The 23195-nt window shown below is 42.8% G+C and overlaps 1 protein-coding gene across 3 annotated transcripts in view; it reads right to left on the reverse strand.

Annotated features, from left to right (window-relative positions):
• CSTPP1 (centriolar satellite-associated tubulin polyglutamylase complex regulator 1) overlaps positions 1–23195 on the reverse strand; it is a 134529-nt gene that overhangs the window by 101123 nt on the left and 10211 nt on the right. The window contains exon 3 of one of the 3 annotated variants that reach the window (XM_082226468.1): positions 20567–20661. In XM_082226468.1, the coding sequence (XP_082082594.1) occupies positions 20567–20661 (95 nt within the window). Of the gene's footprint in view, positions 1–13021; positions 13177–20566; positions 20662–23195 lie in introns of those variants that run through there. The other 2 variants (XM_082226469.1, XM_082226470.1) reach the window with 2 other exon arrangements.

Genomic DNA, 23195 nt, shown 5'->3' on the forward strand with positions numbered 1-23195 from the left:
ATCAGTAACCAAGCAGATGGAGGCACATCAAATAATGATTGGCATTATGGCAAATGCAGTACAGTACTAGTAGTGCTGTAGCAGAAAGAAAAGCAGCTGTGTTGCCCCAGGAGGAAAAAAAACACACAATAAAAACATCAGCCTTGGGGCAATACCTTTATTTGGAAATTGAAAATATCACAACATTGTGTAAAGGTTTTTGAGGTCTCCAGAATTCATCATCAGACTAGATGGTGAACAGGAATACCCATGGCAGTGGTTGTTTTTTGTAATTACAGAGATAGGGAAACAACCATTGTATATATTTGCTTCCCAAGAGGTCCCAGTGTGACCTGATTAACATCTAATACAGCCGAATCTGAGCGTCTGATGCCTTACCCTGGGCTTGTCCACATTTTAGAATTTTTTAGCTGTCAATCTGCTTTCCCCCCATTTGAATTAGACCAGAGTAGTCCACAGCTGCATGTATTTGAATTTGTATATGAAGAACAATCTTGGTCTTTCCTGTTCATACCAACAAGTATTTTCCCCTGCTTTTCAATTTGTTGATTCTATTATGCTAATTAAGTAGCAACAGGGTATGCCCACATATAGCTATGCGTGCACCTTGTTATGAAACAAATTCCCTACCCAACAGCTGTGCAAAAGCACACGGTCAAATTGGGCAGCAGTAAATTTGCTTGTGCAGTTTTCTGGTTTTGTTTAAACCTGAGGGCTCAAAAGAAAATATCTTGCCATATAATACAAACACAAGAGTGTCATCATGCTACACTTTGCTTGGCCACACACAGGTGGTACTGTGAACTACAGTGTGGCAATAGCCTTCAGAGAGCTGTGGGGCCTTCACAGCAGTGCCTGAGGGCAGCGTGGCCTAGGTGAGTCACAGAGCAATAGTCATGACAGGCGCGGGCAGTTCCTCAGCAACTGTCCTGGTCCACTGCCGCTATTGTTCACCTCACAGCCAATGCCATTTCAGCCTTCTCCTGTGAGGAGGATAGTTGCTGAACAGCTGACCTGATCTGCTGTGACTCTTCCTTTGTGGCTCATGTAGGCTGTCGGCCTCTCTTCATGGGAGAATGCATAAAGGGGGGGGGTTTTCCTCTGTGGCTAATTTGAGCCTACTTCTGCTGCAGTTTTCCCCTTCCTCACAGGAGAAGCGGTAAGGGGAAGGGAGGTTTGGCAAGGTCCAAAGGGAGAGGGGAGGGAGATATCTATCTCTCCTTTGTGCTTTTCAAGCCTTTCCTCTCTCCAGGTAAGAGCACTCTGTTAATGTTCAGAGGTACCTGATTTGGGGGTTCTCCCACTCTCTGCCTCAGGCGGAAGCAGCAGCATGAGGTGGAAAGGGAAAGGGTCTATTGGGTTACCTTAGGCAATTGAAAAATGGAGAGTAGGGGAGCAAGTAAAGGTGAAAGACCCCTGGATGGTTAAAAAGGTAAAAGTAAAGGACCCCTGACAGTTAAGTCCAGTTGCGACACTCATCAGTCAAGTTCAACTATGGGGTGTGGCGCTCATCTCTGCTTTCAGGCCGAGGGAGCTAGTGTCAGTCTGCATACAGCGTTTCCGCATCATGTGGCCAGCATAACTAAACCGCTTCTGGTGCACGGGACATCGTGACGAGTGCCAGAGTGCACGGAAATGCCATTTACCTTCCCGCTGCAGCGGTATCTACTTATCTACTTACACTGGTAGACTTTCGAACTGCTAGGTTGGCACAAACTGGGACAAAGCAACAGTTCATCCCGTTACGCAGATTTGAACTGCTCACCTTCTGATCAGCAAGCCCAAGGGGGTTGTCAATGAAGGTTTTGTGCAAATCTGAGGGACCAATTCTTGGGCTGTAGCCCTCTCCTTGCACTGTTTATTCTGTTATCACCAGGTTGGGCACTGCTTTTCTTCTGGGTGAAGACAAAGGCCAAGTAAGTAGTTCTGCCTTCTCTCCTGTCACCCAATAGCATTTCTTAATCTTCTCCACGTAAAGGACCTACTACTACCTCGTTCTTCCTCTTGCTTTGAACATAGCCGAAAAAACCTTTAAAAATTATTTTTCACCTCTCTTACAAATGTGGTAGAGCATACTAAAAAGGGGCAAACACTACAAAGAAACAACTGTCGTGTAATGGGTGCTCCCTAGCTTTAAATGTAAAACAAGAAGACCCAACTATGAACTGAAAATTGTAATCATAATTTTCCTGACATTTTCCTTAAGGGGGAAAAACCTACCCCCTCAATAAGCTGTCAAGTCCAGTGGGAGGTCAAAACGCTTACATGCTGCAGGGAGGGGGTAAAAATAAAGCCAGCAAGCCCATTACATATTGCCATATCCCCTGTCTCTCCCTCACAGACATTAGGACTCCACTATTGTATGTCTGAGCACTTTCTGTTATGCTGCTCGGTAAGAAAACAGGAGAAAGTGCTGAGGATTATGAAGCAGTTATTACTGGAGCTTAAGCACATGCCGCTCTTGCTGCAAATTTACTTAAAGTGGAATCGTGTGTCTACTCAGAAGCAAGCCTCATTAATTTAATGGGACTTACTTCCAGGAATATGGGTGAAGGATTACAGTTTAAGAGCTGTCAAGAGAACACTGAAAAGAGAAGTCAGAGATGGTGAACAACCGCTTCAGAAATGGACAAGGGATGGCCATTCAAATCTCTCGTATTAAGTTCTAAAAGGATTAAAACAGTATCACATAGCAAACAGTACTACTGCATATATCATCCTGTTTCCGGTAGTGGTTCTTGTTAAAGCCTAGCCATAAGAACATTTTTCAGTCTTTTCAAAGCTGCTACTGCAAAAATCCTACATTTAGAACTTCATTGTAATTATCTTCAAAGCACATTTTATTAATTATGTTGCAGATAAAAACTGTACCAGATACATTTCCCACTTAAGCATATATTTTCAGGAAGAAACTCGCTGGCTGTTTCAAATAAAAGAATAACTTGGCTCTAGCATCTTGATACATGTTTCCTGGTGTCTAAAGGTGACAAGAGTGATTCATGAAACTAATACAGTGGTGCCCCGCAAGACGAATGCCTCGCAAGACGGAAAACTCGCTAGACGAAAGAGTTTTCCGTTTTGGAGGTGCTTCGCAAAACGAATTTCCTATGGGCTTGCTTCGCAAGACGACAATGTCTCGCGAGTTCCTGCTGGTATTTTTCCCTCCCCCCCCTTTTTCTAAGCCGCTAATAGCGCTAATCGGTCAATGGGCTTGCTTCGCAAGACGAAAAAACCGCTAGACGAAGAGAATCACAGAACGGATTCTTTTCGTCTTGCGAGGCACCACTGTATTTTGATTGCCAATCAGGTAACAGTTTGACAGCGACTGTTCCGCAGTGTGTTTTTTGAGCAAGCGTAACAGACACAAACAAACAAAAACACAGGCACAAACTGGGTTACTGCAAGTAAAATCCTATGTTCTGTCTACAGAGGTACGGTGGTTTCAATCACACAAAAGCACCAAACTATGCTCGCCAAACGTGTCTCTGTATACACACAGGGTGTTAAATACTGCTATTAATATATCTGTCAATATCTGTATTGGATTTGAAACTGTTTACATAGATAAATGTTTTGACTGCTTTTATATAAAAGCTTTTAATTGTTTCTATATATGCAATTGTTTTATAAGTTTTATTCTATTGTTAAATTGCTTTGCATTGCTTCATATGAAATGATTTATACATGAAATAAATAATTGTGCTGTAAAAACTTTTTCAGCTATGAAAATCTTGATTTTTGTGCATTTATGTGACAATCACATGTAACCCAGTTGTTTTGCTTAAGCCTGCATAACAGCAGCAGAGCATACAACTTTAAAAAAACCCCAACCTTATCCATTTAATATTCCACAGTTTTTATGCCAAAATCTTAAAACTGCTTTTTAAACCCAGGGAGTCTGGAGGTTAGTGGAACATTACCCTCTGGTCAGTAGGCTGCTAAGCACACATTTATTATAATGCTTTCATTTTCACGGTGCAGATTTCTTCCTTTAAATTGGGCCGTTTTTCAAGGTTTGTGACCTTATCTTCAAATGCCTGTAGCCAGGCTACTATAGCTGACACTCTAAAAACATGTCCTGCCACAATAGCTACAGTCCACTGAACTATTCAAGCTGTCAGCCAAGAGAGTGAGAGAGACATGCACGTGAGGGCAGTTTTGCCTTGGCAGCTGATCCCATGCTGGCAAAGTTGAAGGTGCTGATAGTCAGGAACAAGCTGCGCTGCATAATAAGACCAACCTTTGTTGGTTATATGCCTCACTGACCGCAACGCGACTTACTTCTGAGTAAGTAAGTCCTAAAACATGTATTTTTAGAGCACTAAAAATATTTGACACAGTGCAAGTTTATCAGATTCACCATTTCCTGTTTCATCCACTGGGATTTGGCTAGCGTTACAAGTTTTGAAAGCTAAACCCAGAATTGGAGGGATTAATTTGGTTAGAAGTCCCACGAGGCAAAAGATATACACACCTGGGATGCAGCTCTTAAAGAATATAAAACTTTATAGTTCAGTCTGTTTGCTTGGAAATATGTCCTTTAGGGAAACTGGTTTCCCCCAACAAGTGGTTGTGTGTTTGTGTCTGTAGTGGTGGTGGTGTGTGTGTGTGTGTGTGTGTGTGTGTGTGTGTGTCTTTTGATTTTGAGGCTTTATGTCATAATTCCTAAAGCACTGCCTCTAGAGCAGGGTTTCAATGGTAATAATTTGATATTTTTGCCTCCTCCAGTCAAACATTCTGTTATGTAAAGCACAAAGTCATACCAAAACACAGGAGACTGAATTTCTGAGTATCTCCTACTAAAAATTGCTAGGGTCATTTTGTTCATAACCATCACTTAAGACACCAGATACACAGGCAGAATTATAAATTCTATTCTACTGAACTGATTCTTTCCAATCATGTCTTAGATTCATACCAGACAGCCCTAAAGATTATCCAGGACAAGACGGGCAAATAACCAAGACAAACAAAAGCTCAACTATTGTATGCTGCCAGGACCGATCCTCTCCGTTTTACAGAGTTTTGTGACTCTGACACTTTGTTAACCTCAGTATCGCTCTTCAGTAACTCAGGGGGGGGGGTGCTCCTACACTGTTTGGCAAATGTGCTGGTCTGGCACGTCATTCAGCAGATAGTGTTACAACGCAGGGTATATGCTGCTGATCTGGGACATGTGTTGTGAGGCTATACAATCTGGCAGTATTTTACCACTAAGGACAACATGGGTCAAATGGAATCTAAATTAAGAACAAAAGAATTTCTCAGTCTTGAGCTCAACTGAAAACAAAAACTTCTGGGTTTAGCTAGCAAAGCAATGCCAATGCACAACCTTTTACAGATAGCCCATCCTCATGCGGCCATGCAGCCTGGAATCACACACCCTTTTTGTGTGTGCTCAGAATCAAATACTGGTATGTTGCTCTCCTCTATGATGGGAGGATGAGTGACTTCAAGTGTACCTTGCCAGTCAGTATATGACGGCTGTGACACATTGTGACAATACAAGCCAGGGAAGTCCCTTTTTTTTAAAAAAGTGGCCCTGTTTGTTGCGCTGCGCATGTCATTTTGGACTGGTACACTGCACCAAGGCGCTAACACTTTCCCCATGCCTTTTCTACTCAAATCATTATCCCAGGGTCTCCCCACATTTTTTCAGTCTAAAATATCAGGAACATAGGGAGCTGCACTGGCCTACCAAGCTCAGTATTGTCTAAAATGGTACAGAAATGGCACTCCAGGGTCTCTCACAGCCCTACCTAGAGATGCTGGGAATTGAACCTGGGACCTTTGTCATGTAAAGCAGATGCTCTTCCCCTTCCCCTATTCTCTTACGACTCAAGAGGACTGAATCCAAACTAAGTTAGTTGCATTTAGGACCCACTGAAAGCAATGTGAGAACTCCAGTCCCACTACTGACAGTAAGAGCTGTTCGACAGTGGAATTTGCTGCCAAGGAGTGTGGTGGAGTCTCCTTCTTTGGAGGTCTTTAAGCAGAGGCTTGACAACCATATGTCAGGAGTGCTCTGATGGTGTTTCCTGCTTGGCAGGGGGTTGGACTCGATGGCCCTTGTGGTCTCTTCCAACTCTATGATTCTATGATTCTACTTTCAATGGGAACTACGTGTAGCTAACCTACAGCACTAACATCCTATACATGTTTACTCAGAAGTAAGTCCCACTGATTTTAATGAGACCTATTAGCCCAAGGTATTTGGGCAGAGAGTTGCAGCCTTAGTCTGGAGCCGATGCAGAATCTTTAAGCGTTAACTGTGAATGCAATATTAATTACTATGTTTCTTTCACTAAAGTACTTATTATTTCTAAACTCCTTGCCAACCAAATAGTTAAATGTACGAAGGCAGGAGAGCAGGCAGGCAAACATGAAAGAAGGAACAGCTAGCTAGAAGAAAGAAGAAAGCGTCAAACGCATCTGCAGTGCCCCAAGAGCTCGTTTTCATGCGCTGAGAGTCAAGGGCTCTCTGACTGGCAATGGCAGAACAGCTGCACCCCACAGCGCTTCCCTTTCGTAAGAGACGCCACAACTCTGGCATCAACCAGTCCCAGGCTTTACAAAACACAGACCTTCCCTGGCAGGGGGCTCATGTTCTCACATGTCCGCAGCTGGCACAAGATGAAGGGGAAAAGGATTCTGGTAGAGAGGGGAAAGAGAGGAACTTAGCTCAAGAGAGGAAATAATTAAAAGTTTCAAAATCGCTCTGAGAAGAGTAAGCCCTCCATTAGACCTGGAGTTGGGAAAGCGCTTCACTGAAAGGGCAGCGCTTCGTCAAAAGAACCAAGAAATCAAAGCTATGAAGCACATTCAGATATGGTAGAGCTTTGAACTGGGAAAGTTCCTTGTGGAACAGCCATACATTCAAGCTGCTCCACCTCAACCCCACATCTACAACGGGGAGATATTGATGGGCTGCTAACATACAGAATGGTTGTAAGGATTACTGAAGTTCTATATTTAGAGTACATTGACCACAGCAGGTTTTTAGTTGTGTCCCCTTGGTTTGTATTGTTTAATGCTATTCCCTTTCCAGCTGCTGGTTGGTTTGTTTTTAGCAACCACTTTTTTTGTGGTCCTCTTGACATATTAAGTTAATACCATTTTCTTATGATAGCTGGTTGCTATATGTGTTTTCAAATATTGCATGATTACAAATATTGATTTCATTTCTTAATGAATCCATTCTTGAAATGCATTTCAAAAGGCAGGACATTAGTAACCATACCTAGCATTAATTTCGCTAATGTTTCTTCCTCTGCAACATCCTGAATTTTAACAAGTGGCTGAAATACTGTACTTTAAGCATACAAAAAGGGTTGATATCCTCATCTTCAACCCCATCTTTAGTCACTCCACATTAACTATTGCTTTCATATCAAAATGATCCTGTTTTAAGTTTACATTAATTTTGCCTTTTCTGCAGTCGGCTTATCCCCTATAGGTCCTTCCTCACAAGTTGTTTCTGCTTCTCTATGGTAAATCTTCCTCAGTGGTGGCTTGGGCCCATTGAGAATGGTATCCAGGCTGAAGGAATGGAGGCCAACAGTAGGTGGAACCAGAGCCAATGACAAATTGAGCCTACCAATTCCAGTTTTGTCTAGAGATGAGAAGGCACAGATCCATTTTTAATCAATTTTTCGGGGGGGGGGACTTTTTTAAAAACACACACAAACGAACAGAAAATTGGGGTAGGCCTGTTTACCCTCCCCCATTTTTTCTGGTTTTACCAATCCCCCACACCCTTCATATCTCTAGTATTGTCCCCATCCACTTCTCTGTTGAGTTCTACAAAGCAGCACTGAGACTACAGAGGAGCAAGCTGACAGCCAGTGCCACCTCTAGGCTGCTTGTAAGTTAGACTGCTCACAAGTAAGAATGCAGGCAGGTGCCGGCTGGCTGAGGCTAGACTGGGAATGGCGAAGTAGTCCCATTTGCCCTAATGAACTAGTATCAACTATTTCCCCATATTTAACAGACTCAACTTTCTGGGTCCATTATACTTTGAATAAAGGCAGCTCTGTTCACTACATGGGGGCAGGGATTCAATGCTTTGATATAGGATGGAAGTCTCCATATACAAGGATAAGGAAGAAAAGTTCAGGACAGGTTGCACCACTCCCCAAACATCTATGCAGTTGATGGGGGCAATTGCATTACCAATAGGAAGCAGTCAGGTTTTTTAAAAGCCCCTTGCTCTTTAACAACTGAACATGAATGGCATAAATGAGAACACTGAAATCCAAACACAGGACAGCCTCGTTCGGTTAGCTCAGTTGGTTACAGCGTGATGCTGATAATGCCAAGGTCACATGTCTGATCCCTGTATGGGTGCATATTCCTGCATTGCAGAGAGTTGGACTAGATCAGAGACCAGCAACCTAAGGCCCATGGGCTGGAAGCGGCCCATGAGGGTCGCTTAACTGGCCCATGGGCAGCCCCTGAACCGAGCCACCCACTCAGTGATTTCCCGCGCACTGCGCTAAACCAGCGCAGCGCGGCACAGGGACTCTATTCCATGTATCCAGAAATCGCTTCTGCGTATGCCCAGACGCCCAAAATTGCTTCTGCGCAGGTGCGGTTTTCGGCGTCTGGGCATGTGCAGAAGCTATTTCCAGCCCTGCGGACATACACAGATGCGATTTCCGGTGTCGCACTGTGCCAACCCAGCCCAGGGAGGATCTCCACAGGAGTGATCCGGCCCATGCCCAGTAAGCCTTGCCAACCCCTGGGCTAGATGATCCAGGAGGTCCAACTTGTACCATTCGGTATGAATGAGGTTCTAATGCAGAGGTATGGACAAGACCCAGGTGCCTCCATAGTCCAGGCACCTCCAAGCACAACCTTGATCTCTAGTCCCTGAAAATATGTCACAGAATGTGTAACAGAGAAATATTGCAGCACAAACTGACACAGGGGGTGTTCACTACAACAAGGTTGGGATGGGGGTTTAAAAGGACCCAGCTCACTTAGTTCCTTCTCATGTGTGTAGCGGGGAGGGGGACGACTTACAAGACACTTCACCCATCCCAAGAGAGAGGAGGCTGAGCTTTGAGTCTCTTCAAAGAACACCTGATACACAGCCTGGGGCAACAAACAGACTTCTGAATGAGATTAACATGATTTGGTTTCTCTAATCACAATTACCTGTAGTCTCACAGCCAGTTAATTCTATTAACAAGGCCTTGAGAAACACAATAAAGCACCTGGAGAAAGGCTGCTATTCTCTCCAAAGAATTTTTTTTAAACAAACCCAGGTCAATGCTGAAAGAGATTCAAAAGCACTTTCCCAAACATTGCTTACTTTTACTCGATTCATATTAATCAAACAAACCCTTAGTCAACAGCTTTTGTGAAAATCATATAGGCGCTCCCCCACACCCCTGAAATAAAGTAACTCTTTAAAAAACAACAGACCTGAGCATGATCTATACAACACAGGGACGGGACAACCAACTTGTTTTTTACTACAGCAGCAGCCTACTTTTGAGAGAACTGAACTTCCCAAATTCCACACAGTACAGAAATTTAAGGCAGGTAAAAGTCAACAGATTTTTCAAAGTTTCCAAAAAAGTATGAATTTAAATGTAGGAGCACAGGTAAAAGGGATGAATGGGCTAAATAGGTAAGCAGATCAAATCCATCCATTATTTAGGAGATTATGACCTAGATTTAAATATATAATTGAGAACTAAAAGCAGATATTCAAGTTTAGGGGACAAAAGGCTAGGAGGCCTGAACTTCAACATAATGACATGAAATTATTATTGTCTCCTCCCACATAACAAGACCCTAAGATCTGGTTTGCCAGAAGCGGCTTAGTCATGCTGGCCACATGACCCGGAAGCTGTACGCCGGCTCCCTCGGCCAATAAAGATGAGCGCCACAACCCCAGAGTTGGCCACGACTGGACCTAATGATCCTTTAAGATCATTTTCCCAGGTGTCATGGCCAGATGAAGAGGAGAAGGCCAGTAGCTCAGTAGTAGAACATGCACTTTATTTGCAAAAGGTCTCGTGTTCAGTCCCTAGCATCTCCAGGTCGGGCTGGAAATGTCCCCGCCTGAAACTCTGGAGAGCCAGTGCTAATACTTTTGCTGACACTGAGCTAGATTGACCAATGCTCTGACCTAATATAAGGCAGCATCCTATCACCCACCCTTGATGTGGGCGACTACTAGGGAAGCTGTATTTTCAGTGGTGGAGAGGCTTGCCTGGTGCCCAAGTTGTGGTCCTTTTAGCACCTTTTTATTTTCTAAAGCTTTTCAATCTTAATAAAAGTAATAATTATTGTTTCTTAGATATATTTTTTTGCACCGTAGCCTTCCTCTGACACTATTTTAATTCTGGTTTTATTCTCTTATTGTTTTTAGTTTTACATTTGTGTTTTATGTCATAGTTTTATACTTTTGGTCTTAATTTTTACTTGTAAACTGCTCAGAAAAGCTTTGTTTATTGGGTGGTATAAACATGTTATAAAAAGGGGGGTACATTCTTTTAAAAAATCGAACACACAGAATCATCATAGGATGACTGAGAAATTTGCTCTGAAATACTAGGGGGTAAAGGAGCTGGCTTCAATTGCATGTCCACTCAACAGAGTTCTTGGTTGGCCAAATCAAAACATCTGAGCCTTTGTTTCCCACACATAAGATGTGGCATAACAATGACCAACCCCACTGGATGGAGCAAGATTATGAGCATTCAACCAATAAAATTAGCCAGTTTTATACGAAGTTAAAAAAGATAACAGAGCTGGATGGTGCTTTCCCACAGACTGGCTTATCCAGTGCCTTCAAAGAAAGGCTTTTCCTTATGGGGCTGTTACTTATTTGCTTAAATGAGTAGATTTTGAATTGTGTTACTGGAAAACCAAGGAGTTATCTCCTGATAAGGAGCTTATCGGGAGTTCCTCAATGAAAAGTTCAGCAAGGACAAACAATTTTACCTAGAAGACAGCTTGCACACTACTGCCAATCTGCTCCTGCAGGGGAATATTGGGCTTGTTCTAACCTAAGAGCATTCTCATTTCCATGCAGGATCAGCAAAGACCTGGCCAAAACCATACATGAGCGGAGTATACCTTTTTGATCATTCTGCTCAGTCCTCTGCAATGTGCAGGAGTTCCTTGGCAGGGAAGCCAATGTGGGAAGGGTTCTTTGAATATAGAAAAATAAATAAATAATAGGTGGCTACATGCCAATTGTGATCAAAGAGATGTTTAAGAGACACACCTCACACTTTCCCCTTTGCAGTATACTATAGACCAGTTTTAATTGTTGGGATTGGGTATAATCAAAGGAGGAACTATGCTATTTTGAAGCAGGGAAATGATGGTGACGATGCAAATACAGATTTTTTAGTATCTGAACTCAATGTCCCAGCAGGATTAAGTCCCTCATTGGGAAGCCTGGAGACCACATCAGTCCTTCCAAACTTTTCCTCTTCTTCCCTTACTTCCATTAATCTTATACTTTTGTTTGCTGAGATGCTTCCAGTAGCTGCTAACACATAGCTCACTCAAGTTGCATTCTGCAACTCATTTAAAAGTATATCACACAACACATGCAGTTTCCTAAAGAAACAGAGCAGCCATGACAGACATTGGTAGCCACCAGGTCATGAGAGATGAACTATTCCCAGAGCCTATTCAGCATGGAAGACAATTTCCCAAAATTTATTTGAACACTAGATTACAGGATTACATGTGTATAGCATCTCTGCTATCCATAGGCGTATTTTGTACTGCAAATACTTTATCTTCCATTGCTTTACACATTTCATACGCACTTTCAAGGACAGAAGAAGTGTGCCAAATGACTGATGAGGAGAAGGCTGTGATCTTTATATATATATATATATATATATATATATGGAATAAACCTTGTTAAATCCAGTGGGGTTCACTTCCAAATAGCAATGCATAGGACTGTGCTGTAAGGCACACTTATCTGGGAGCAAACCCCATAGAACACAACAGGACTTACTTTAGATTTACACAAATTTAAACCAGCAAGTTCAAATCTTACCTTAGCGACAAACTCACTAGATAGTCTTAGGCAAGTCACTATCTCTCAGCAGCCCATCCAGAAAATGATATTAACAATAATACAGTTGTTGCAAAGATTACTGACATATGTGAAACATTGCAAAACACTTAGGAACACCCAGAAAGTGCTACGTAAATACTATTGTTATATAATCTCAAAAGTGCTAGAACACTTCTTGGGGTTTGTTTGCTTTTTAGTATAAAGAATCCTAACTTGATGCAAGAGGTTGCTTAGTTTAGCTTCGTTCCACCCTGATCAAAGGCATCCCTTTTCGTATGGGATGGGGAAAAAATGCCCCAATGCGGTTAATAGAGAGCCATTCCTGGCCCATTGTGAACAACAGTCAGTCATCCCAGCCCCCCACCCCACCCCCGTTTTAAACAATGTTATACTGAAACGTGTCTGCAGCGCTTCCACCAGCCAACCCATTCACCGGTAATATTAACTGGCTGTAGAAGGAGATGAAAATCACCTTCTGTATTTGCATTACAAGCCTAAAGGATTTTTGCAGGTGTTTGAAAGGAAGACGACTAGCATTGTGTTGCTGGCTACGTCGGCTTTTGCTTTCAAGAATGAATGGACACAGGTTGAAAAACACTGAAAGCAAGATTGGAAACCCCGCGGGCAACCATCCTCAGGTAAAAGGAGGAAACGCTAGGGAGACTTTAAATCGCCTGCCCCACCCAAGACGAGCCGGGCAGCGGGAGGAGGGGCGCCCCCCCCATTCATCCCCGTCTTCCTTCCAACCTGTGCCCGGGGGTCTTGGGGTGACCAATGCCCCACCCACCCCAGTTACGAGAAAAATGGGGCGGGCAGAAATCCGAAGAGCCTCCAGAAGGGAGGGGTGCAGGGAAGCCGCCTGCCTGGACTGCGCCGCTCCCTCCCTTCCTCCCTCGGCTGCTGCAGGGAAGGCGCAGCGGAGGCCACCTGCTCCGCGTGCCGCGCCCGCCGGAGCCTCACCCAGATACTCGAGCCCCGATGGGGAGAGGCGGTCGGCGTTCAGCATCCTGTCAAACCTCCTCCCTTCTTTTTCCCCCCACACCGGTCTCTAGGACACCAGACGCTGCGGCCAGGAAAATTGTCTCCGGCCAGAAACAAGCTCCCTCGCAACTAGGATCCCCCTTGGAGGAAGAGGAGCAGGAGCGGGAAGGCCGCGCCCGGAAACCACCCCCCTCTTCGCGCTCCCCCGCATCACTGTTTACCCAGGTGCCCAGTCAAGTGGGCTTTGAGGGTTGGGGTGGGTTGTTTGTTTGTTTGTTTGTTTGAGATTGCTATTAATAAAGGTGTCTGCAGAAGCATCCAGGGTTAACTACCTGCTTTAGATAATACTTCACCAGACCCCTTCTTTTGAAATGTAGATGACGGCAGCAGACGTCAAACTTTTTTAAAAAAATTTAATTGAACAGTGGAACAATCAAAATCTATAAGCCACTTAAAGCAACAACTAAAAAAAGGCCAAACATCACAATCGGAGCACTTCATATTATATGATTAACAAATCAATACAGCATTTATGAAAATTAATTCCATTTGACATTAACAAAATAGTAACCGAAAAATAAACCAAGCACTGAATTTCATACACACTCTCCACACCCCCATGACTCATACTCTCTCACTCTGTTCACATGATTAAAATACATTAAAATACACATGATGCCCATGGCAACTCCCTTCCTGAAGGTTCCTCAGGCTAGAGGTGGGCCAGCACAGGTGAGACCATCCACCACCTCAGGACAGACACAGTCTCTTTCCCCTCCAGTTCTTCCTGTGGAAACAGCTCCCTTATGAAGGGTGGGGGCAAGGCAGGTGGAAAAATACATTACCTGCTGACCAGCACAGAGTCTCTGTGCATGTTGTTTAAGTAGATTACTTAAACAACATGTAGCATGCAATAGCAGAAATAACAAGGGAGCTTCACAGTTTCACTTTAGTTCTAGAAACATGCTCCCTCCCAATAATCTCCAGCTGTACCTAGGGATGCTCAGGATTTCGACCTGTGACATGCAAAGCAGAGGTTCTACTACTGAGCTAGGTCCCTCCCTAATGTCTTATAGCAAATATTAGAAAGTATTCAAGCCTTAATTTTCTTTCCTAATTGAGACATTACTAACATGTTTACCCTTGTCTACTTCTTGGAGCAACCAGTTATCAAATGCCAACACAGGTTACTGCCTGCTGTTGTGTGTATATTTGCCCCCTGGTATTTGCATTGATGTACTAGTTTAGCATTGCTTTGAAACAATCAACTACCCTTCCACACCTCTATTCTACACCTCTTGGTTTCAATACAACAAAACATTTCTTCCAAAAAATGACACCCAGATCTGTACTTTAAATAATATACTATAAATGGTTCTGTTATACAGCTACAACTGATACAATAAATTGAAAAGAGATAACTGTTTTGGTTTGCTAAAAAATGTGTGCCTGGAGAAGTTATTTGAACATATGCAATACTTCTTGATCAGTAATTTAAGTACAGTAGTTTCCACAGTTCTCTCTAAGATTCAAAGTACTTTAAATTCCTTACCTTCAGAGCCCAATTCTCTAAAACTACATGAAGAGCAGAACTACACCTGCAGGGGCTTTTACCCATACAGATGACACAATAGTACCCAAGGCGGTCACTCCACACAGCACAGTCAGCTCCCAGTACCAAATAAAGAGGATAAGATGTTAGAGTCTGGTGTGGATTTCATGCTCTGCTACTGAAAACAGCAGAGCATAGTTCTAGACTATTTATTGTTGCTGTTTTTTAGCTCTGTCTGTGAGTATGGTGCTTTTCATGTCTCTGTCCTAAGGAATTTGCAATCCAAAATTAGAGACGGGAACAACAGAGGAAGGGGAGGGTAGCAGAGGCAGGAGTAAACAAGGAAGCTTTATGTGATGGTTAACAATACATGTGCTTAGGCTTAGTAACAGTTAATTAGTTTGCTCTTTCCAAGATATTGCTGTTTCATCTGTCATTATATGGACCACTCACTTATACATGCTGTTTTGCATGTAGGTTTAAAAGCTACATTTGGAATTTCTGTGGGTATTTCTGTGGTCCTTCTTTTCTCTAGATCTTTTTGCCCAAAATATGTTTTGTTGCTTCTGTGAGGGTTTACTCTCTCTTAAGACCAGCTAAAGGGATGAAATCTTCCTTTCACACACAAAGCCCATTTGTGGTTGTAATAATGATAAGTTTGAGCACTGCTGGCGCCTGACTGTTAATGACTCAAAAGAGAACCAAATAAAAACAAGATGTTGCGTCTTGAGCCCTTCACACACTTTATTCTGCTTTGTCACTTGCCCACTGGCCTGCCCCAGCTTGAAGCTGCTTATTACAAGATCCGCTACAGAGATCACCTGCTCTTCAGCAAGTGAGGAGAGTTTAAAAAGCTAAACTCTGATAAGTACATAATGGGTTTTATTATAATTGTGTGTTTTCAGTATGGTTACCAGATTTTTTTCAATGAATCTGGGGACTCTCTTTTTTTTTTTTTTTTTGAAGTTGAGTAGCAACAGGGAGTCAGTAGTGGGAATGGTGAGGCGAAAGACCCTGGGCCCAAGCACACATGTATATTGTATAAAGGTGCAAAGCCCTTCTTTCGCACCCTGTGAAACATAAATGCGCAGAGTTTTTAAAAAACTGGGCAACAACCACCCGCCCATAACTCCCAAGCCTTCCCCAATCAGTCAATATAAAGGGGGCAGGGGGCAGGAGATCTGTACCACCCCTTCAGCAGTGGTGGTGGCAGTGGCAGTCAGCAGTCCGAAGCCAGCCTGGTAGCGCAGATGGCTCTGGCTGGCTTCAGGAGCCACTTGCTGCTCGCTGCCGTGGCGCCTGCCAGTTTGCCTCCTGGAAGTCCCCATATGATGTGTCTTGTGCGCAACACATCATATGGGGACTTCCAGCAAGGAAAAATGGCGGGCGCCACGGCAACAAGCAGCTCCTGAAGCCAGCCAGAGCCAACTGCGCTACCAGGCTGCTGAGACTGCCGCTGCTACATTTCCAAGGGACAGGTTTGCAAATCTGGGGACATTCCGGGGACGGAATTTGTCCGGAGACAAATTTGCAAATCCGGGGGCTGTCCCCAGGAAACGAGGACGTCTGGTAACCCTACAGTAAGTCTATTTCTTACACTGAGAAAAAAAATCAATCCAAATCAAGACACTGATTTGCATCTGAGAGCCAATTCACATTACATGACATCAGAGTTGTGCTGATTCACAAATGGATAATTAGTTCATGCTTAGTATATAGGAAATCAATCACAGGACTGATGTGATGGCAAAGACAGTAAAACACTTAGCATATACTAGGCAATTCCTAACTATATTTACCCAAAAGAATGGGCAACACTTTTTGTTAGGCTTTCGGGTGAGAAACACCAGGGTTACACTACTGTTTCCTGCAGAAAATGTGGGATCGTCTAGCATCTTTATTACATACCTTTAGGCTACAGGCAAACATATTCCTCTTCAACCAGGCCTTTGGCTGATGAATATTGTACAGCCTTTTAAACCTATTTGTGGGAGTGGGTGGTGATTGGTTTTGTTTAGTTTTGTTCTAATTATTTATTTGCACTTTTATCCTGTATTTTTATACTGTGAACCACCCTGAGATCTTCGGATGAAGGGCAGTATATAAATTTAATAAATAAAGATATACATGCAGTGCTTTTTTTCTAGAAAAATAGGTGCCAGTACTCACCATGAAGTTGTTACAGTAAGCACCACACTTTTTAACAACAACAAAAGAGGTGCTGGTACTGCGTACCCTTGAGCACCCCTTGGGGGGAAAAGTGTTGTATACATTTATCTTTAAACACCTTTCTACAGTCGTACCTTGGATCTTGAACGCTTTGGTACTCGTACGTTTTGGCTCCCGAACACCGCAAACCCAGAAGTGTGTGTTCCAGTTTGCGAACATTTTTTGGAAGCTGAACGTCCGATGCGGCTTCTGTTTGAGTGCAGGAAGCTCCTGCAAGCAATTGGAAGCCGCACCTTGGTTTTCGAACTGTTTCGGGAGTCGAATGGACTCCGAGAACGGATTAAGTTTGAGCATCAAGGTACCACTGTACATGCTTATGGAAACCATGACCCTGTCATGATTCCAGTTCCCATACACAGGCATAAGCCTGGATGATGTCTCCACTTTATATATTTGCTGCACAAAACTCCAGTGTAATGTGAGCATTTCCCATGGCATTCCTTAGGTCTCACTGAAAGAGCAAGGGGTGTGCTTCACTGAGTAGAATGGTGGTTAATGGCCACACGTGCAGAAGTCTGTGCAGAGTGGCAATGCAGGGATATGTCTGGAATTTGCTCAAATACAACATAATAAAGACTGCATACCAAGAAGAACATATGTTTAGACACCCTGATCTCCATCTTGTTGTGGGTTGTGGGCTTTTTTGCACTGTTTCTTCTGTTAAGTCACAGTCTTAGCTCTATGGGATATTTGGCCCGTGAATGCATTCCTTTTTCTTTTTCTGTTTTGTGCCTTGCTTTTTGGCACAACCAAACCTAAGTAGAAAACTCTTTTTACTCATTAACTGAAGTTCCTTAAAGACCAGTTCCTCATCCACAGCAGTAGGGTGAATGACACATAGAGAATAATAACTACGAATTAACATCATGCAACCATTCCAAGGGAAACGTCTTGTTTCAAAAAGGCTCAGTCACTGGAACATTTTCATCTGGCTCACACCACCTTCAGTCAGATTAAAACATTTGATTTGCCTAGGTCTCTGGCAATTATTGCTATAGAAGCTACATAACTGTGCTGGAAGAAGCAGTTTTCAAAGTCTGTACTATAGCAAATGCCAAATATTTTTCAGCACCACAAATAGCCATAGAAATTGTAATAAAGATTTAGGAATACTCCCCCCCCCCCCCAAATGTGACTATGCTTTTCAGATGACCCAAAACAACATTTTCAAAATCCTTCTCTGAAACTATGAAGACTAGAAGTGTTTTGCACACACTCCAAGTGGTGAGAGTCTTCAGGGATGCCTGCATATATGTAGAATTTGGTTCCCTTGATAATGGAGACCGTGGTACCATTATGACATATGGCTTAATGTACACACATATACAACCTAGGCATAGGATGGAAGGGTTCACAGCATTAACACGCCAACAGATCTTGTCTCCTCATTAGGTTAATAGGGCTTCCCACAAGGGCATAACTTTGGGTTCAGCACAGCTGAGTCAGGCCTCTCTTCCAGCCTAGCCAAATGCAGGAACACACAGCCCCACTTGGCCTATCCTTCCCATTCCTAGGATACCATGGCATCCAGCATGGTGCTGTGGGAATTCCATCCATTTGTCTCTATGGCAACAGGGCTCACTCTTTAAGATGCTGGTGACAGACGCTTAGCTGAGTGGCTAAGGCGAGGAAGTGGTCCAAGTTGTTCAACAGGTTTCTTCTTCTAGATTCGAATCACAGTTTCAGAATCACAGGCCAGGAAGGGACCCACCATTATTCACTCCAATCCTATAACAATAGTAGCATACCATTTTTTCAATTGGTGCTCCAGAATTCAGCTGCACAGTACCTTGCTAAACTTGCAGTTAAGACAAATTTGATTTCACAAAGAAGACTTTCTCTTAAAGGCTGTATGAAATTATGACTTACATATATGAAGCACTCGCTGAAGATTTGAAGCACTCGTTGCACATATTTTATATTGCCTTATCATCTTAAATACAGTGAGCTTCAATGCTTCAATGCTGGTTTGACACCCACATCAGCACAATCCTATACAAGGTAAGTCCCTCTGAGTTCTATGCAGCTTATTCCCATGTTTCTGTTTATAGGACTGGAAATTTAGGGTGCAACCCTACACTTGAGAGATACAGAATACTGGTTATGGGGCTATAGGTTATAGTGGAAGCTCTGTTATGTCCTACTGCATAATGGTAAAATTCACATTCTTTGCTTCGCCCATTTTTGCCTCTTGCCCCGCTCACCCCCTCCATCTTAAAAGGGTCCTGCTTTGGAGCAACCTAAGAGTACTGTGAATATGCCCAGATGCCACCTAGGGTGACAAATCCTGGAACAAAGTGCATTATATCCTTTTGACCTTGCTCCGTCATGCTCTGTGTAAGTGATACAGTATTCTAGAAGGAGAGCCATAATTACGGTTCTGGCCTCTTAAGCCAATTGCGCCTTGGCATACCTTCCAGCTCATGTTTGCTGTACCCATCCTAACCACAGCAATCTAAACTGGGCCTGCAACACCCACTTTTTACTTTTGCGGTTCTCTAGGAAAATTCTAGGAAGCGCACACTGCAACCTTAGTGACTCTTGGTCAATACATATAACCACAAGCTGTTGTTGCAAGGACAGGAGCAAGCAAGTGGGATGTGATGCATAGATAAAGGTTGATGTAGATTTTTAATGGTGTTTTTATTTATTTGAATTCTATGAAAGTTAGATTGTAAAGCAATCAGCTACAGCAGAAGAAACAGAAGAAGGAATAAATATTTAATGTGGCAGATGTCTCACCTCCCATCTTCAAACACAGATTTACAGACATGCTGTAGACCACAAAGCTCATAGACCACTGGTGGTCCATACGCCACATTTTGGGAATCCTTTAGGACTGCAATACGTCCGAATGTTTCTGGACATTACTGGGATTTCAAAGGCGGAATAGATGTCCAGCCCAACAATGTTGAGCTCAACAACTTTTGGCATGTCCTGGTTTTTACTTTTTGAAATATGACAACCCTAAATCCTTGGACTAGGCAATTAGAAAAATAGTACAAGCTGCTTGCTCTGCACCTCCATCCGCATTTGCCAATTGGGACAGGGCGGATTTCTCTTGACCTCCACCTCCTCCCACAATGCAGTTGTAGCAAAATGCAGGCAGGCACCATAATGGCTCAGTCTGGGCAGTGGCTGTTCAATCTGTGGGACAACTGCCCCACCCCTGCCATGGATTCCCATGCAAACAGTGCCCCCCCATCATAATTGATCACTATTTTCTTACTACTTAAGCATAACAATAATCAAGTTACGAATGCTGGACCAGGGCTAGTTCCACGCTAGTTGTGAAGAAAACATAATCCTGCTGCTCTGGAGAAATCACATGAATTGTTTTAAGACATAAAAAAATCAGATCACCTATGAGGCCTCACTTGTCCCAGACATGGTGTGTAACAGACCAGGATCTGAGCTATAAATCTCTTTGATTTTTCAAGGGGGATTTTTTTTTGCAAAAAGTAGGGAATTGTTTCATTTCTCCCAGGATTAATCAGCCCATTTAGAAAGGACACACATCCGGCCTCACCATGGATGATTAGAGATAGGTACACACTCTCTATTCTGGCCCAATCAAAATAAACACAAATATCTCGGTTCAAGCTAGGTCAGGAAAGAGATCAAGATAGACAAAAATGCCTCACCAAACAAATCTAGAGATAAGATCAAGGTGTGAACATAACATTGTTAAATATTTTAAAGGGCGTCTATAAGGGATATCTTAAAAAGTTATTTATACATACTAAGACAGGTCAGGATGACTTGAACACCCAGATTATCTTGATTCCTTGTTATTTTTCGAAAGCTGTCTTTTATATCTTTGTTCATGTTGTTGTACCTGAAAAATATTAATAAAATTAAGTTGCAAAAGAAACCTGTGGGTTTAATTGACAGGACCAATGTAGGTTAAACTTGAGGGAAAGCTTCCAAATTATACGAGCAGTTCAGCAAGAGAACAAGCTGCTCAAGGAGACTAGAAAATCTCCATCTTCAGAATGGAATAGGAAGGCTTCTGAACATATTCTCAAGGAAGACATTTTCACCCTTGGTGAGAATTAGACATGAGGATTTTTTTGTAATTCTATGGTTCAAGCCTTTGTAAACTTACCTGTGAGATAGCCCTGCCGGTTCACACATAATCCATTGTTTGTTTTAACCTAACTATAGTTTGTTTGATCATCTAAAGCCAGTCCAGCAGACAAATCATGGTTTGTTTTCTTATAGCAAACCACAATGTGAAGCCATGGTTTGTTTTAACTATGGTTTGGTATTATATCCGCTGGTCTGGCTTAACCATGGTTCATGTGGCCACTTCAGAGCCTCATCAATATACAGAAGAACAATGCAAGAACTGCTGGAAAAGAATGAAAGTTTTGGAGAAACAATCCACTCCTTGTTTGTTTGTCTGTCAAATAACTCGTGGTTTGCTGAGCAAGCCATGCTTACAACAATCCATGGCTTAGTGTTTTGTGGCACATGGTAAACAAATCCAGTGCAACCTATTTTGGAGTAAAAGGTTCACACCTAGGGTGTGTTCACATTACTGCTTTAGAGCACAGTGAAACTGTTCCCTCCACTTTCCCCTCAGCTGTTCACCTTAGCACAGCTTCAAAGGGTTCACACCAAGGAACATTGGTGAGAGTACTTGTTTTTACCCAATGCAAAGATGTTCACACCTTGGCTAGAAACAAATGGCTTAAGAGTTCCAAGTGTGAAGCTGGTTTGAGAAACAGCACACCAAACAGCAGCATTTTACAGTACACATATGTGTTTTGGATAACATCAAGCAAACACAGATTAAAAACAGGAAACCAAAAGAGTGCACACTAAACAGGGGTGTGAACACAGCCTTAGTGTTTGTAATACTGTGAAGAGCTGGACTGCTGTAAACTAAGACTTAGGTCTGCACTTTGTCACATGATAGAGTCCTTTCAAACTCAAGCTTGGAAGCTGAAGAAAGTTTGGGTATATATACTGAGGGGGGCACCAGTTAGCCCCAAGCAAATACCAATCTTGAGCACAAACTAATTCTATAGTGCAAACAGGTCTCAATTAAAAAAAAAAAAAAGTTTAGAAATTTCTGTCAATCTCACCAAATCACTTCATCTATTGTAGTCCCTCCGGAGCTAATATATTTAAAGCAAAGAAAAATGTTTTTCTTTGTCATCTAGAGCTCAAAATCTTTGGGCTGCATTCAGAACACAAGGAATCTATATCCTGAGCCCTGAAATTCTTACAAGGCTGCATTCTCAGAGCCATCTTGTCATGGCTGATGATCACATTAAGCTCAGGGGAGGTCATCTTTTGGCCATGATGAGTTCAAGCTATGACAAAGGGAGAAGTGGATTTGGGGAGGAAGAAACTGAAGGAAAGTCTCTTGACAGTTTCTGTTCAAATTATCTGTTCAGTAAGGAAAAGGAAACATCTTTAAAAGTACTTATGTACCAAGTGAGTGACCCTTCACTGCTGGAACGCTGCCTCCCTAATGATGCGGAGAAGAAAAACAGCCATTTCTGGCAAGCTTAGTCTCATGCCAGAGGGGGGCGGGGGCGGGTTTTAAAATGCCCGGTCAAAATAAATATTGCTTGGAAATCCTGGCATAGGAAATGTAACTGACAGCCAAGACTTAGCTCATCCTGGGGGGGCAACCGAGGAAAGCCTGTACTTCTCATCCCTCATTCCAGTATGCGGAGTAATAGTCCCTGTAACTCAGCACTGTCTCTCTCTCTCTTCTTGTCCAGATGTGTGGATATGGATGTTTCTGAGTGCGATGTGAAAAAGAAACTGGGAAGAATGTGCTCCATCCTCTTGGGCAGTACTCATGGTTCCCAAAAGAACTGTTTTCAGACAGAAGCAAGTTTTCAACATGCAGCCCGCAGAGTCTTAAAAAATTAATTACGTCCTAAATTGTGCTGTGTGTCTGTGATGTGTCTTCAGAGAAAAACACTGAAGAGAGATAAAGAAGGTATGGGAAACATGACAGATCAGAGAGGATCAGTAAAAGAAAGATGTGGCAAGATGGGAAGGGTACCAAGGAAGGGGGGAAAGGACCTCCTTTTCTATAAACACCTAATAACTTCCAAAAACTCTGTTTCATATGCTCCAAAAAAACCACTTTGACAGCAGTGCTTGGGCTAATACAAAAATGTCAATTCTATGGTTTTTGTCCTTTTAAAATGTAAGTGATCTCTTATGTCATATATATTATTGAGAGTAGTTAAAGAAAGGTGTTTGTTTTCCCTTTCCCTTGTAGGCTGATTTGCAGCTGCAGACATCTTCAACAAGGTTATAGTGTTATCTGGACAAAATGCAAAGGCCTGGAGGTTTTAGAGCATTAACCACGGCTAGGGGAGAGAAGATGAGAAGCAGATG

This window comes from Podarcis vaucheri, assembly GCF_965113315.1.
Source record: "Podarcis vaucheri genome assembly, chromosome: 1".
NCBI lineage: Eukaryota > Metazoa > Chordata > Lepidosauria > Squamata > Lacertidae > Podarcis > Podarcis vaucheri.